Source organism: Pteropus medius, unplaced genomic scaffold, assembly GCF_902729225.1.
Source record: "Pteropus medius unplaced genomic scaffold, Ma_sr-lr_union100, whole genome shotgun sequence".
Taxonomy (NCBI): domain Eukaryota; kingdom Metazoa; phylum Chordata; class Mammalia; order Chiroptera; family Pteropodidae; genus Pteropus; species Pteropus medius.
In genome coordinates, this window is record NW_024340692.1 from 4,868,555 (window position 1) to 4,884,968 (window position 16,414).

The window sequence follows — 16,414 nt, forward strand, 5'->3', positions numbered from 1 at the left end:
TAAATTATAAATGCATATAAAACATTTTCCATGGCCGAGTAATTTTACATTTAGATATCCTTGCATAGTTAAATATGTAACTTCATGATTATGCTGTGTTTTTTGTTATTTACTTATTGAACATATGGCCAAAGCCATAAAAGAGCTCTTGTGTCAGGCATCTCAGTGTACCCTCATAGTGGCCTTGAGACAAGGTTAGTGACAAATGTCATTCCCATAGGTATCAGCACGATGGATCTGAGACACTTCAGGATGACATACTCTACGAGGTCACAGATGGCACAAATTCAGTAGAATTTGTTCTACACATTGAGGTGAGTAGGAAGTTTCCTCCCAGGTTCAGATAGAAATAAAGCATCTGGTTTGGAAGCCTCTTAGAGTCCCAGACAGAAACACATAAATTCCAAAGCAAGAGGATGCTTGCTTATGTCTTTGAATGTCTCAGGACAGGCAATAGAGAACAAAGTCGTATTGGTGAAATGGGCTACTGTTTTTTTTCTCTTTCAATCCATTTAAAGATTGAAGTTCTCTGACCTCAAATCCAGACACTTAGCTTAAAAAGCAATTGGTTCCATATATAAATTACTGCTTTTGTTTCTGAGCTGTAACACTTAGAAGTATTAATTTAGCAGCTGGTCAGTTAGGCTAGCATCATTGGAGTTCTCTCTGTTGTTTGGAAGAAGCCATAACTGTATGTGCATGATGTCGCTTTGTGAATTCCTATACTATATACCCCTGGCCTAAGGTCTGTTTGAGATGATTATTTTCCCCCTTTTGACAAATGAAGAAAAATCCTCAATAAAGTTTTAATACATGCCCAAAGGTCTAATGGGAACCCTCAAGTTTATCTGTTGAGTGACCACCCAAGTCCAATTAATAAACTCTACTTGTTGTAGAGTTTAACAACTATTTAAATAGAAGGGCATACATACATAGTTACATTCACTTATTCATTTATTTCATAAATATTTAATAAATATCCTCTATATACCAGGTTTTATGCTAGATGCTTGGGATATCGTGATGAACAAGACAAATAAAGTTCCTGTTCTTTAGAGCTTACAGGCAAGGGATGAAGGCAGACATTAAACAGATTGTCACTGAAATAATTAATCAGTTAAAATATGGATGTGTTCGACAAATAAGCGGGGTGCTAAAAGGGAGTAAGCATTAGAAGTCCCTAAATAAGTCTGAGTTTTCAAGAAAGTTTTCCCTGAGCAACTCATACGCAACCTGAAGGAGGAGATAGCCAAGCAAAGAGCTGGGGGCAAAGCAAACCAGGCAAGAGGCAGAGAGAGGATGCAAAGATGATGCAAAGACCTGAGGTGTGAGGAATGCAGTGTCTGAGGGTGAAAATCAAGTGAGGTGGCAAAGGCACTCCATAGCATGAGATGAGGTTAAAGACAGCCTAGGAGACACGCTGGGGAGCCGCTGAAGGTTCCCCCAGGGTAGTGACTTGATGGAAGCTACATTTTAAAAAGATTCTATTGGTTGAAGCATGGGAGAAGGAGATGTAGGGTTGAGAGTATTCACAGGCCAGACTTGATAAACTTGCAGCACACACCAAGTTGCGGTTGTGAACTGAGAGGAAGAATGTCCTTTATTCCCATTTAGAAGACAAGATTTTTCAGATTTCTCCACCTTCATTTCAAATTCAGTGTGGTCCCATGTTGCTTTTCTTTGCCTTATACTTAGAGCTTTATTTTCATGACAGTGAGAGAAAAACATTTTGTCAAATTGAAATCTGGCATTGATTTAACTGTTATGAAGTTTCAGATTTAAATCAAAATGTTTGAAATGCAGCTGCTGCTTATTTTAAGTACAAATGAACTTCCTGGGTGGCAGGAAGTTGAGGGTAGAGGGAAGCTTTGTAATCACCAAGTAATTTGAAATATAAATAACTTTGATGTGGTAAATGTAAATGCATCAGACCACAAGGACCAGATTTCCTCTAGAATATGTGTGAATTTAATGAAGGAGGATAGGGGCTTTGGAGAAGGATGCTTTATATTACATTTATATTTTGTCTGTCTAAAAACAAACGAGAGATTTGGGTCCCAAACCATAACTGTACTCTCCCATTCCTACCTAAAATGTCTCTCATGTGGGTCATTTCTTGCAAGACGGTTCATATGGGGAAAGTTAAAAGATACAGACTGCTTGGCCAAATTCCATGGCTATTATTTCATATGTCTGGAAGATTGAAAATGCTTGTCATTCCAGCTATGAGCTATGGATTACCAGTTGGGCAATTTGTCATTGCTTTCTTTTTCTTGAAAACATGAATTTTTTCCTGCTTAGGTATTCCCTGTGAATGATGAGCCACCAATCATAAAGGCTGACCTCATTCCCATGATGCCTTGCTCAGAGGGCGATGAGGTGGTCATCACCTCTGAATACATTTGTGCTACTGACGTGGACAGTGATGACTTGAAACTGATGTTTATTATTGCCCAAGGACCGCAGCATGGGGTAGTGAAGACAGCTGGAGTCACAGTGGATCAATTCTCTCAGAGAGATGTCCTCTCAGGGATTGTGACATACAAACACACAGGTAAGTGACGGCATTGTGACTAGTTTGAGTGAGGAGATGCAAGGAATATGACAGAATCTTAACCCCACCCCTTGCTGTGGGTTCCAATAATCTAACAGTCTCAATGCTTGCTTCCATTAAAAAAGAAACAGCCACAGTAGCCTCTACCCCATTTTTCAAGTAGGATCACCATACTTGGAAGTATTTCTGATTTCAAATATAATGAATTTCGTAGAGTAGAGGAAGAGCAAGTGTTATTGTTACTCTGTTCATGATGCTTCCCTGTAGACCTTCAATTCACTCTGGGATTGTTCTCCTCTGCATTTTGGTCAATTCAATGATGACTTTGGCAGTTTCTGCATCCATAAATCATAACATTATAACAGGAATATCTGAAATAAGCTCCCTAAGATAATCATTTTATTATTTTACTGATCACCATCTAGCTCCTAAGAAGTAACTGGCCTGCCTTTTAAGTTCTTGAAAAGCAAAGATAGTGTCTTGTGCTTTGTGTAACTTGTCCACAGCACATAACAGTGGTGGACATGGATTAGAGATGCAGTAAATGCTTTCTTATTAGCATCATGCTTACATTTTTGGCATCACATTATATTGTTACTCAAGTGGCATCTGTTCCCCATGTAAAAAAGTTCAAATAAATAAAATGTTAATTCAACATCTGATATCTACAAGGCACAGTACTAGGCATTATGGGCTACAAAGGAGTATAATCCAGACCCTGCTGTAAAGGATTTTTCATTTAAATGGGTAGGCAAACCCATTTACATGCAAAGGTGACAGTGTGACACATCTATACATCATCCCTTGCACATCTTCTGAATTCTGGGTTGGAGGCGCTTCCTTAGTGGTGGCACCATGTACTTCCTCTAGCTAACTTTTATTGCACTCTATTATAATTTCATGTTTACTCATCCATATGCCTCTCTAACCTGTAAATTCCATGGAGGAAGTGTAATTGGGTATGTGTGCCAGGTGGGTGGTAGAGGAAATGAGGTATGAGAATTCACATTATTTTCTTATTTGAAGAGATTTATAGAGAGAATGCAAACAGTGAGGAAGGAAAAAAATTCAAAGAGTGAGGTAGCTAAGAATTAATTTGGAAATGGGAGAAAACATTTTGCAATAGTATTTTTATATGTACTTTGGAAAACAACGATTTGTTATTACGATACCAGTTGTCTCATGCCAATTAGTATGGCACATTGGCACATTCCAATCACTTCTCCAGACATCTTTTTTTTAATGGTATCTATCTTTTTATCTGTGTTTAGTCTTAGGAAAGCTTTCATTGGTTATTTTCTTCTCTTGGGGATCATAGTTCAGGTACTTGATGTCCCTCAGTATCTCTCAAGAGTTCAAACGAGGTACTTTTTTTTTGATTCCTCCCAATAGATTTCAAATAGACTGGCAGAAAGATCCAAAAACTAATGATTGTTGTTTGTTATATAATTTTAACATCTTTGGCAGGCTTGTGCAGTATAGATAGATTAGGGGGGAAGATGAATCTGCCTTCTCTTCCAATGCCTTATTCTAGGTACTTAACAACAGGTATACATATTTATAAATCTCTTCTAGTGTTATGGCCACATAAGGGAATGTTAATTAATATTTTTTATAAGACCTAGTAGGAAATTGGAACAAATTATTTCAAACAGATGGAAGGTTTTTGTTTGTTTGTTTTTTTGCTTTGTTACTAAGTTAGGGGAAATGCTGTATTCAAAAGATGTTTTCTTTTTTGAATGTTATGTTTTCTTGTAACATTCACTCAATTACTCCACTGATAGTTAATTTAGCACTGTGCTAGAATGAGTATAAAGAACCACAGTATTATAAGTTCTAAAGTTTCAGTGGCTTGCTCTTGCCTCCATTTGTTGATTAGAAAGATGACCAGAGAATGATTTGTCACCATTATTTTATTTGATTTCTATGATTATGAAAATAATATATGCTCATTGCAGAAAACTAGGAAAATATGGAAAAGTATAATAAAGTTTTGAAAAACCATTTTATTTAACTCTCAAAGATAATCGCTGTTAATATTTCAGTATTACAGTATTTTCTTTTTTCTAGTTATAATTTTTAACATATTTGCACTCATATTGTATGCGCAGTTTTTGTGGGTTAGCTTTTTTTGTTTAGATTATCACCCACAAATGTTTATTAAAATATGTATTCAATGTTATAAAGTTATAAACACAAGTTTCAATAAATGAATAATATTTTATGATATAAAAGCACACCATTAATTCGCTATTCTCTCATGAAACATAAAGTCATTCAATATTTTTCTTTTCAATAACACCATGGTTAAAGTTTTAAGTTTAAATCCTGTCCTTAGACAATATTCCATTTTAAGAATTCTACCTGTGTTGTAGCCTTTTTTCGTGGCTTCCTACTCAGGCTTCTTTTCCAGCTTTTTCTATAAATGTATTCTACGCTTCCATTATATTGTAATTACAGTCACTGAATGTACTATTTTTTTTTTTAGCTATCTTCTCTTCCTAGAATGATTTTTTCATCTCTCTTCCTGATTCCCTCTCCTTACAGGTCCTCTTTCCCAGTTCTCTGCCTTATCTAATGCTTAGTACAAAGCCAGCAAAGCCATCTGGAAAGACTTTTCTGACTGTCTCTGGCATGCGTGCCCTGCCCCCACAGTAGTGTCAGCCAATATTCTCATCTTTTTCGCCCTCGGCACCCTGTACGGAGATATATGAATTTTACATTTAATAGGTAAACATAATAATTCAATAGTGGCAATTTCATATGGTTTTACTTAATAAATTCACACATCTGTGATATTCTAACCAAACTGCATTTCTTTCTCTACAATTAGACAATGTCAGCACCTGACACACAGTGGCTCTTTGGACATTTGACGTTCTTTCGAAATGTCTTGATGTTTTCAGAACATCTGCCTTTTTCTCAGCTGGAGCACCCAGAACACTAATTGTCACATAGTAGGCATTAAATATTAAATATATATTATTGAATGAATAATAAACATGCTTTAAGCCAATTTTTTTTTATGTTTATGAATTGACAAGAAGCCTCTTACTTTTTACTTTTCTAAGATTGATGACTGATTATTTACTTCTAATTCTCTCAACTTCAACTCTATTTTTCCTTAAAACCTAGGTTTCTCATCCTTTAATCATTTGGTTGCTCAATAACATCATTTCTCAATTTTTCTTCTCTTTTTTTTTTAAACAGGGGGAATAATGTCAAGCACAGTACTCTGTAGGTGTAACCAATGTATCTTGTGAAAAAGAGATGACGTCTCTCATCTTTTCTGCCCTAGTCTCATTGAAACTTCAAACATAACTTCTTCCCTTTTGACACTTTCAAAGTTATGCTTGAGAATTACCAAAAGCACATCTGTAGAACTTTCTTGTCCCCTGGATAGTGAGCACTCCTATCTCTGTGCTGTTAGTAACCCAAGAGTGTGTTTCTGTTCACCAATAGTCTTCCTTCTTCCTCTCACTGCATAAGTTGGGGCCATTTTGAAACCCATAGATGTAAGCCCTAAAGAGTGAAAAGAAAATGAAAATAAATGCTACCTCTTTTCCAGGTGCCGTTGCTATTTTGTTAACATCTCGGGTATCATATAATGAAGAAAATACTGAAACAAAGAAAGATGTGGATTATCTTTGTGTTTCACCTATCCAGCTTCTTCTGTTTCTTGGAACTGCTATGTGGTTGATAGTTGTTTATTTAAGGTAGTTAATGCAAACGGGCAGACAGTTGCCAAAGGGACAAGGGTGCCTTCTGCTCTCCCTGAGGTTGGTCCCAACACAAACCAATTATGAGGGAAGATTGAAACCATCACTGGTCTAGTTTCATGTCTCTCCCTTGTTCACTTGTGAACTGTCAGACACTTGTTAGCCCCTATTTTGCCCCTCCATATGGTGATAGATGTCTGGCAGGAGTTTCATCAAACGTAACAGATGGGCAAGCATTTCTGTATTATTTTCATGACTACTTTCACAGCGATAAAATTGAGTTTTATATTTTACCACATACGTTCTTTTTCTTGACATTGTATACTTGTAGGAGAGGTTTGAGCGGATTTCATCTTGGTATTTTATATTTTTAAAAACTCAGGTTTCAGCTATAGTTGTGTCTTCCAGGTGGTGAGATTGGCCTGGTGCCTTGTTATGATACTATTACATTGGTGGTTTCGGATGGAGAAGCAGGCCCTTTTGTAAATGGCTGTTGCTACAATGGACCACATCCATCTGTTCCTCTTCATGAGTCCTTTCCCATGTATGATCTCAACATCACAGTATACCCAGTGGACAACCAACCACCTTCAATTGCAATAGGTGACAATGTTTTTTTTTTTCCTCCTAAATCCTATTATCTCACCTAGTGACATACACTTGGCAAAGTGAAATAATGCACTTTACTTATAGTCAAAACAGAAAACACCATAGGGAACTGTCTCCAGTAATTGCCTTAATACAAATTTGTGGAAAACCTCAAATCTATAAAAGATTGCCAAGCAAAAGAATTTACTTGTTTAAGATTTTAGATAATTCTGTTTGGAGGGAAAATGCAAGTGTGTGTGTGTGTGTGTGTGTGTGTGTTAAGATAAGGACAGCATTGGAATTCTCAAATATTCTGGTTTTATTTCACATGAGAAAATATTATTTGACTGCTGAAGAGCAAGTAATTTATTTTATTCATAATAATTTCTATTAGAACAGAATGAGTATACAGGGAGATCATTTATATACATTTAACCTTATTTGCTTTTTGGAAAGTCATCTCTTCACGGGCGTTATGTATATGTTCTGTCTCTCAGAGAAAAAATATAAACATATGTACGAATGTTATTGAAATTTGCAAACTATCTCCCAAGCAATGTTCTGGAAAGGAAGCGTTATCCCTGCAGAATAATTAAACACCAAGGCATGAAAAAAACGTTGGTTATGAGCAATTCATAATAGCTTGCAGGCAATTAACGCTCTGACAAACAGAGGTAACAACTGATCTTGAAGAGTACATAAACTACATTTAGTGGTTTATCAGTTTGGCAATTCTTATTTTCATTTGTCACTTCTATAGAGACACAAGGGAAATCAGAGTTCCTTGAGAATGACTAAAGGGCTGTACTGGAGCATTTAGTATTTCTGCTGTCTTTCCATTATTGTCTGGCTTGCTTGTACAAGAAAAAAATAATTCCATAAGTCAAATTAAATTCCACTCATTACCCCTGAATATTTTCACCATAAGGAGGGGAATTATGTCAGAGGAAATGAACATCTCTCATGGAAATATATTTGCATATGGGAAGCTTCTCTGAATTGGAATTTCAATCACTCCCTTTATCCTCACTATTCCGATTAGAGGATTTCACGCTAAGTCATAATTGCATTATTATTTGTATGCAGGTACCATGTTCATGGTAGATGAGGGTTTCTCAGCAGCCCTTACCATTAACCATTTGTCAGCCACTGACCCTGACACTGCAGCAGATGACTTGGAGTTTGTTTTGGTTTCTCCTCCTCAGTTTGGCTACCTGGAAAACACACTCCCTTCTGCAGGTTTTGAAAAAAGCAACGTGGGCGTAAGTATAGGTAAGTCACGGTTTCATGACAAGCAATAACTTGCCTGTGTTTATGGATCTATTGGCCAGATCATACTTAAAACTGGGTAATAACAGCAAAAATGTTCAAAACACCGTATACATTTAAGGAATTCTTAAATAACTGATACTTTTAAATATTACTGTTTTTCATTTTAATTATTATTTTCATTTTAATTATTATTAAAATTTCATTATTATGAAATTTCCCATGCATGTGAGTTTACTTCAAAATGAAAGGAAATTTCACTTATGAAAATAATAATTATGAAAATAATAATTATGAAAATGAATAATTTCTGGAGTTTGAAGGTACAGCATGGGGACTGCAGTTAATAAGATTGCATTGTATATTTGAAGTCTCATTGAGAGTAGAGCTTTAATGTTCTCACCATAACAGCAGCAACAAATGATAATTATATGAGGCGAATGATGTGTTCTCTAACCTTACTGCGGTAAACATTTTGCAGTATATGCATGTATCAAATCATCGCCTTAAACTTACACAATGTTATATGTCAATTATTTCTCAGTAAAGCTGGGGGAAAAGATTAATTGCATTAAAGTTTATGCAATTTCTCCTGTAACTTAATGCACAACATAGAACATTTTTCTCTTGATTTAAGGCAGTGCCAAAATACCAAAATGGAAGGTCAGCTAATTTCACTCAGTCCAACCCAGTTGCTTGATATGGACGTCAAATAACAGATAATTGATTGATTCTTGTTTTGCCTTTATGTGAAAGAGATGTCTCTTTCTTAATAAAGCATGGGAAGAACTGCTCATACAGAAGTGGTTTTAATCAAGAGATCTCACTGACATTCATTCCAAGTACATGAAGAGAGGTCATGAAGCCGTTACCATCCTTGCTACCTGCCTTCATTCTTCTTTTCTTCATGCAAGTTTTAATCCTCCCTTATGGATATGTTTTTATGTTGATGGTTGACAGTCATTGTAGCAGCCCCTGATAGCTGATTCTTAGGTCAACTGCCATGATCTCTTATTTGCTTTGCTGAAAAATAGGCTATTGGGTTAAGGATTAAGGACCAGTAGCAGCTTGGAAAAAAATGCCTTTCTTATTTACCTGCTCCATCTTGGTGTGCTCCAGCTTTGTTTCAGTGGAAAGACATGAAGGCCTTGCACATTAATTATGTGCAGTCTAGGCATCTAAGGATGGAACCAACGGCCGACCAGTTCATGGTATATGTCACAGATGGGAAGCGACGCTCCTTGGAGATGCCATTTTACATTATAATCAACCCCACAAATGATGAAGCTCCTGACTTTGTGGTACAGAATATTACTGTAAGATCAGAATTTTCAATTTCTCTCTTATCATTTCATTATTTTTACTTTCACTCAGTCCATTTACATTGGTTCAGGAATACTTAACACATTAAGTTTATGTCATATAACCTATGTCATATAATATAGTCACATGAAAATATTAATCTAGTAATGATGATGGTAATGATAATAATCACTAACATATAGCAAATGTGAAGATGAAGTATAGTTGCATACATATAGGATGAGCATCACAAGATTGTAGATATTCTTCCAAGCCCTTTGCCTATATTCTTATTTAATCCTCACAATAGGCTTTTAAAGTAATGGTATTATTATTGCCATTTGGTAACTGAAAAAATGAGGCATAAAGAGATTAACTAAGTGACCCAAGATCACAGAGCACAGAGTAGGTTTGCCCGCAGGCAGTCTGATTCCACAGGGTGCCCTCTTAACCAATGCTGTAATAGCAAAGACTCTTAACTCACAAATTACAGACATCTTTTCTATATAGTTATTTACAAAGATATATGAAATTTAATAAGTACAATTTGGATCATCCTTTCTATGCAATTTAAAAAATGTTTTTATATAACATTTATTAGTTTTATTTAAAAATTCAGATATGTAGTTAAAAAGGCTTGTAAAATCATCCCTTAGATAACACTTATTATCCTTAAAAAGTAATAAGTGCATGTTATTAAGCAAGTTAGAATGTTGAGAAACATACACAATGAAACATGAAATTCTTCCTCTTCAGCAGCTTCTCCTCATAGTCACTCTCCATCAAATGAGTTTTCAGTAATTAATTCCACAAAAAGAATTTGTGCACATGCCAGTGATGTTTATGTGTGTGTGTGTGATTTTTCTGTATATTTTTACTTATAAATCAAAGATTATATTATACCTACTCCTCTCTACTTTATGAAAAGTAACTAATTATGTATGTCTTTTCATATCAGCATAGAATTCTTTTTAAATACTTCTATTTTTTTTTTTTTAAGGTGAGACAACCCTTGGTTGACCTCACAGATTGCAAGGACCTTATCAGTTTATAATCCCTTATTTTTTATTTTTTATGCCTACAGCACCCGGTCTTCCTAGATGGTCTCCTATCCAAGTACTAACCAGGCCCGACCCTGCTTAGCTTCCGAGATCAGACGGGATTGGGCTTGTTCAGGGCATCATGGCCGTACACTTAAACACATCTATTTTTTACATGTTATTATTTAACCCAAACATATGTGTAGCAAATCCTGATTGAATGGATGAGCCCAGTCTTTGGAACAACAGGGATTTGGGTGTAGCTATTTACTAGTTGTAGGATCCTGAGTAAGTTATTTCTGTATGCTTCTGTTTTCTCATCTGTAAATCGTATATCAGATGTTCTTTCAGAGTAGTCATGATGGTTAAGATAGTTAGGCACATAGTAGACCCTTAATAAACAAGTGCCATTTGGATTATCATTGTTACGTTTGTTTTCTTTTTCCAGGCATTTACCAAAGCAAATATTATCTATTTTGAAATAATTATCTTGCCTTATTTTTCACTAAAATCATCAAATTCTAAATGTAAGTCCACACCCGATTTTAATTTTCTATTGAATCTTGATGGTATGTGAGAGCCACCTCAGGCTGTGGTTTAAAAGCCAGCTCCTGCCTTTCCTCTTAAGTTAGAACATGGGTTTCTCTGGAGAGCACTAAAGTAATTATGAGACAGAAAAAAAGTCTACCAGTGATTTCTTCTACACTTACTTCTATTGTCTTGTGTCTATCTAGGGTTTAGGGTTGGGGTTTCTGAAATAATTAGGCCACTGGGAAATTATTCTTGCTCTTCTCTGAAAGTAACCACACTTTTTACCTAAGGATTCCTTAGAGAAACTGTTGAGGAGTCAAACGTGGAGCCCCAAGTGTTATTGACAGAGCTGTCTTTAAGTTTCAAGTGATGTTTTTAAATGGTCATATTTATATTGCTTTCTTGTCAAAAGGTATATTTACTTTCTAGCTAGCCAGGCTTCCATCAAGTTTTGCACAACATGCAAAATAATGTGAGGTTTTAGTTTATTATAATGCGTTTCAAACTAATGAGTATCTGTATTTCATGTATATTAATTTAAACCTTTTCTTATAATCTCAATAAATAATTAAATAGGAAAAATAATCCCACATATTTACAATAGAATTTCCCAGTTGCCTTGTGAACCAATATACCATTTTTTGCCATATAGTGAGTCTGGGAGTCCCAAGCTCTATAAGGAAGGATATGTTTAAAAAGAATTCTATGTTGATATGAAAAGATTTCTAATTTATGTAATTAGTTATTTTTTAAAATAACTAATAATAGGTATAATATAATCCTTGATTTGTAAGTAAAAAGCATTCGGAAAATTGTATATACACAAAAACATCATTGGCATGTGCAAAAATTTTTAGGTTTCTTTGCTAAAGTTCTTAGAGAAAAAGACTAGTTACCATCAAAGATGATTTCATAATTATATCATTTTGTATTAAATTATGATGCCATTTTCATCCTTAATAAGTAAGGCCTGATAAAAGAAAACCAGCATCATTTTAGCTCAAGTATCGGATATAGCAAATAATTCTTCTTTATGCAAATTTGAAAAGTGATTGCAGGAAGCCTTTAAAGTCAACAAGAGAACCTAAAGAAAAAGGACATTTTCACAAATCTAAACCACATGTATCCTTCAAGGCTAAAATGCCCACTCAGCCATTACGGCATTCCTGATCTCCTCATCCCCTTTGTACTTCTCGTGTTTATCCCTATTTAGTAGCAGTATACATTTCCTTTCTTGCATTGCAATTATGGATGAACAGGCCTTCACAACTCCATCTGACTTTTATTCTTTAGAATAACTGTATATCCCACAGAATGTAGCATAATGGCATTACAGATTCCCAATAAGTGTGTGTTAAATTTGTACACTCATTATTTATCTTGCTGTATTTCAAAATAGAAAACAAATATTTCTTCCCTTTATTCTTACTATGAGCAAAAGATCAAGACAGTAAGTACTATGTCAAGTTCTAAATGACTAGGTCCTACATGAAATGAAAAACATTTAGTCCTTTTTTGTGTTTAAAGGAGTGAGAAAGCTGAAGTGGAGTGTGGGAGAGAGGTCAGGTAGTTCAGGAAAATTAGAGGTGTGAGGATTGGGGCAAGATGAGGGACCTAGAATCAAAATATACACTACTGTGCATCCAGAAGCACCCTTCTCAATCGTTTGTGATTGCGATTGAAATACAGAAGTTTTTACTGTAAGGGCAAAAATTTAAAACTATCAAATACCCCAAGTATGTATAGCAGATATTTGTATCATTTCTAAAACTGAAACATAAGAATTGTGAAAGGAACAAGGTCCATGAGGTTAAAATAACAGATTAGAATCTGAAGGTGAAGGATCTATACTCAGTTTCACAACTGAACTTGTCTGTGACTTCCAGATAGCAAGCATTTTTTGGTTGCTTTTTTCCCAACTTTCAAATTATAAAATTATGTAAAATTTCATACTTATATACTGCATGTATAGTATATACATATATACCTTTTGAATTATGAAATTATATATATTATATATATATACACAGACATACGTATAATATCCTTTGTCTATTATGGAAGTAAAGTGCTTTGAAATCCTCAGAAAAAATGAGAGAGAGCTTAATAGCTTTGTTCTTTTCTTCTAAGGTCATGTGAAACTAGCAATATTTAGGACTCATTACACAAAAACTCATGGAAAAATTACAATAAAATATCTTAATATTATTTCTTTGAGCAATTGAACAAAAGAAAGACGTTTTATTTCGCATGCAACTGACTTTTCTGACTCATCGTTTAGGTGCATGAGGGCCAGATGAAAGAACTGGATTCTTCCATCATCAATGCTGCTGACCTGGACATTCCCAAGGACCACTTGCTGTTCAGCATCATTGATAAACCACGTCACGGCCTTCTCACCAACGTGGTGTTTAGCAAAAACTTTCCTCAGTATGAGCAGCCAGCCAACCATAGCCAGAAACATGAACTTGTTCACAACTTTTCCATGGAACATCTCAAGAATGGTATGTCATGTTTCCACTTTTATTTGTTGTTGATTTAACAATTTAACCTAGAAAAGATAATAATAAATCACAGAAATAGGAAGTGAAGAAATGTCATTCACCTACTTTATTTATTCCTCAAGGGTTTTCTCTTGGCTTGGGATTAATGTAGGGCATGAAGCTCCAGCTAGCGATAGTAGGTAATGGGAAAGAAAATAATGGGCTTTCTTTTACTTTTAGGACATCAGTAAAAATGATATTTGTGATTTTTGGTATTTTAGCTCAAACTTTTAATGTCATACTAAAAAATTCCTTTTAAAACTACTCAGATCATGGAACTAAATTTTAAGAGATTCGTCTGCCAAAATTTCCACATATAAAACAAATATAGAACCATATGTAATAATTCATTATTTTCTGAGGAGGCAATCTCTTCTTTAAAAAAATAACACATTAGAATAGGAGCCTGAATTATTTTTTAATTACTCTTTTTAAAGAAGTCAATCTGACCTTATTTTCTATTTATAAAAATACTTTAAAATGTTTGAGAAAACTGTGGTTCTAGAATCACGACCTACTCTCACACTCCTTCCTGCTTTCATGTACTTAGTTTCCCAGCCTGGAGGGTCCTTCCCACTCCATCACCTTGGCTAGCCAATACTGTGACGTCAGAATCAGTGTACTGTTGACCTCCTTCTCCTGTGAGCACCCCCAGATCCTCCAAACCATTCCTTTTCTGTGCTTCTTAACACTTGTTCAATGTTTTTCCTACCATCTTTTAATTTTTCCTTTCCCCAGCTAGCGTTGTAAGTCCTCTACCCTAAACTTAATTTTGTAAGAGTTGTACAATGTCATCTCATGTTTGAATGTGAAATGCTAATTCATATATTTCACAATTTTTATCAGTTGCAAAGAAATAAGTTCTGGAGCTTAAAAGATGATATTACCAAATCAATAACCATGTTAGCAAATAATACAAGGTATATTTACAATATTTGTTCAAATTTACAACATAAGAAAAAGGAATAATAAATCAAATTTTACCCTCGAGAAAACTGGTGTTTTAAAAATAACATTCATTTGTTATTGTTAGGTTAAGTACATTTAAAAAATTTAAAAAATGTTCATATAAATTAATATTTTGGTGATATTCTTAGAGATTAGCTGTTCACCTCTATTTTATTTTTGGTTCATTTATGACTACTTTTTTTTAACTTTAGTATATTCTCACACACATCCCAGTACCTCGCAAACATATAGAACTTGTAAAACTGCTATCGTGTTATGTAACCTGTTTTATTATTATCAATTATTATAAGCATCTTTTTACTATTTAAATATTAATTGAAAACATGGTTTGTGATAGCTATAGTGTTTCATTGTATGGATGTAGTACATTGTAATCTTATATAACTGTCTCCTCTTTTAAATAAGCAGATAATTTTTCATTTCTGGATATTAAGAGTTACATATTAATAAATATTTTTTATAAATTTATGTAACAAATATTCGTGCACATCTCAGTATTTATTTTGCATAAATTTTTATAATGAGATAACTTTGTAAAAAAAGGTGAGCATTTATAATACTTTTAGAGAAAAAATTGCCATTGCCACAAAGACATAAACATGCCTATTTTCCTTATCAATGATAGATATTATTTTAAAAAATATTTGCAAATTTGGTAGTCAATAATAGTCTCATTGTTATATTTCTTTGAAATTCTTAGATTATGAATGAAATTGAACATATTTTTATGTTTATTGACCATATATGTTTCGCCTTTTGTGCATTGCCTGATAGTGTCCTTTGCCCGTTTTTCCATTGATTCGTTAATGATTACTATCATTAAATAGTAATATTTAATATTTTTGTCCCTAATGTTACAAATAAGTTTTTCCATATTTTATTTGCCTTTTAAGTCATATTTTTAAGTACAGAAATCAAAAGTTATGAGTCCTCAAATTTGTTCTTTTTTCTCAAGACTGTTTTGGCTTTCTGGGTCTCTTGCATTTCCATACGAATGTTATGTAGGTTTTAAAAAAATAGTTTTATATTTAATTTTAGTTCATCTAGAATTTATTTTGGTTATTTGCTTGAGAAGCTTGAGGTACAGATCTAACTATAATTTTCCCCAAATAATGAACTAATTTTCTCATGCATATAAACACCTCGACACCATTGTTCTGATACAGTTTATTAAATAATATATTCTTTTCTCAGTGAATTTAAATAAGACCTTATAAAATACTAAAGTATTTAAACAGTAAATTTTAATAAACTCAGTGGGTACTCTTACTATGTAAAACAGTTTAATTTCACACTATTGCACTGACTAATGATCTCTTGCTAATACCAATGGCTTGAAAATTAAAACAGGTTATCTGTGACATGTTTTAAAATTGTTCAATCATCAGAAAGATTTACTTTCTCTACTTTCTCTCTTTTTGTTTCTTCTAGGAATGAGGTTGATGTATGTGCATGATGACTCAGAGAGCCTTGCTGATGACTTTACAATCCAGTTGTCGGATGGGAAACATAAGATACTTAAAACCATTTCAGTAGAGGTCATCCCAGTCAATGATGAGAAACCAATGCTGACCAAGTAAGCTACCTGAAAAGAGTCCCTTTCAGCTTCTCTATGAAAATCTGAGGTCTGGAACACTAGATGTAAATATAGTGTATGTCTTCAGAAAGAAACAAGTATTTGACTACTCTTGTCTGTCACAGTTTGGTCCCACTTACTCAGGCACCTGGAACCTTTGGTGCAAATATTAATGTAACTGCTCCTTAACAGTTTTCAAATGAGCCCTTTAATTATTTGATTTTTCTTTAAAAGTTCTATTTAATTGTAAATAATTAAGAATGACTGAACATATAGTATGAAGTGAACAGTATACTAAATATTTAAATGCACGTACACACGTA

At 34.2% G+C, this 16,414-nt stretch overlaps 1 protein-coding gene and 1 pseudogene across 6 annotated transcripts in view; one reads left to right on the forward strand and one right to left on the reverse strand.

Moving 5' to 3' along the window:
• Window positions 1-16,414, forward strand: part of FREM1 (FRAS1 related extracellular matrix 1) — a 138,289-nt gene that overhangs the window by 64,007 nt on the left and 57,868 nt on the right. For 5 of the 6 annotated variants that reach the window (XM_039875149.1, XM_039875056.1, XM_039875193.1 and 2 more), the window contains 7 exons: window positions 221-314; window positions 2,302-2,554; window positions 6,682-6,876; window positions 7,948-8,133; window positions 9,250-9,446; window positions 13,285-13,507; window positions 15,947-16,091. In XM_039875149.1, the coding sequence (XP_039731083.1) occupies window positions 221-314; window positions 2,302-2,554; window positions 6,682-6,876; window positions 7,948-8,133; window positions 9,250-9,446; window positions 13,285-13,507; window positions 15,947-16,091 (1,293 nt within the window). Of the gene's footprint in view, window positions 1-220; window positions 315-2,301; window positions 2,555-6,668; window positions 6,877-7,947; window positions 8,134-9,249; window positions 9,447-13,284; window positions 13,508-15,946; window positions 16,092-16,414 lie in introns of those variants that run through there. The other variant, XR_005655539.1, reaches the window with a different exon arrangement.
• LOC120593889 (uncharacterized) lies at window positions 10,508-10,626 on the reverse strand (annotated as a pseudogene).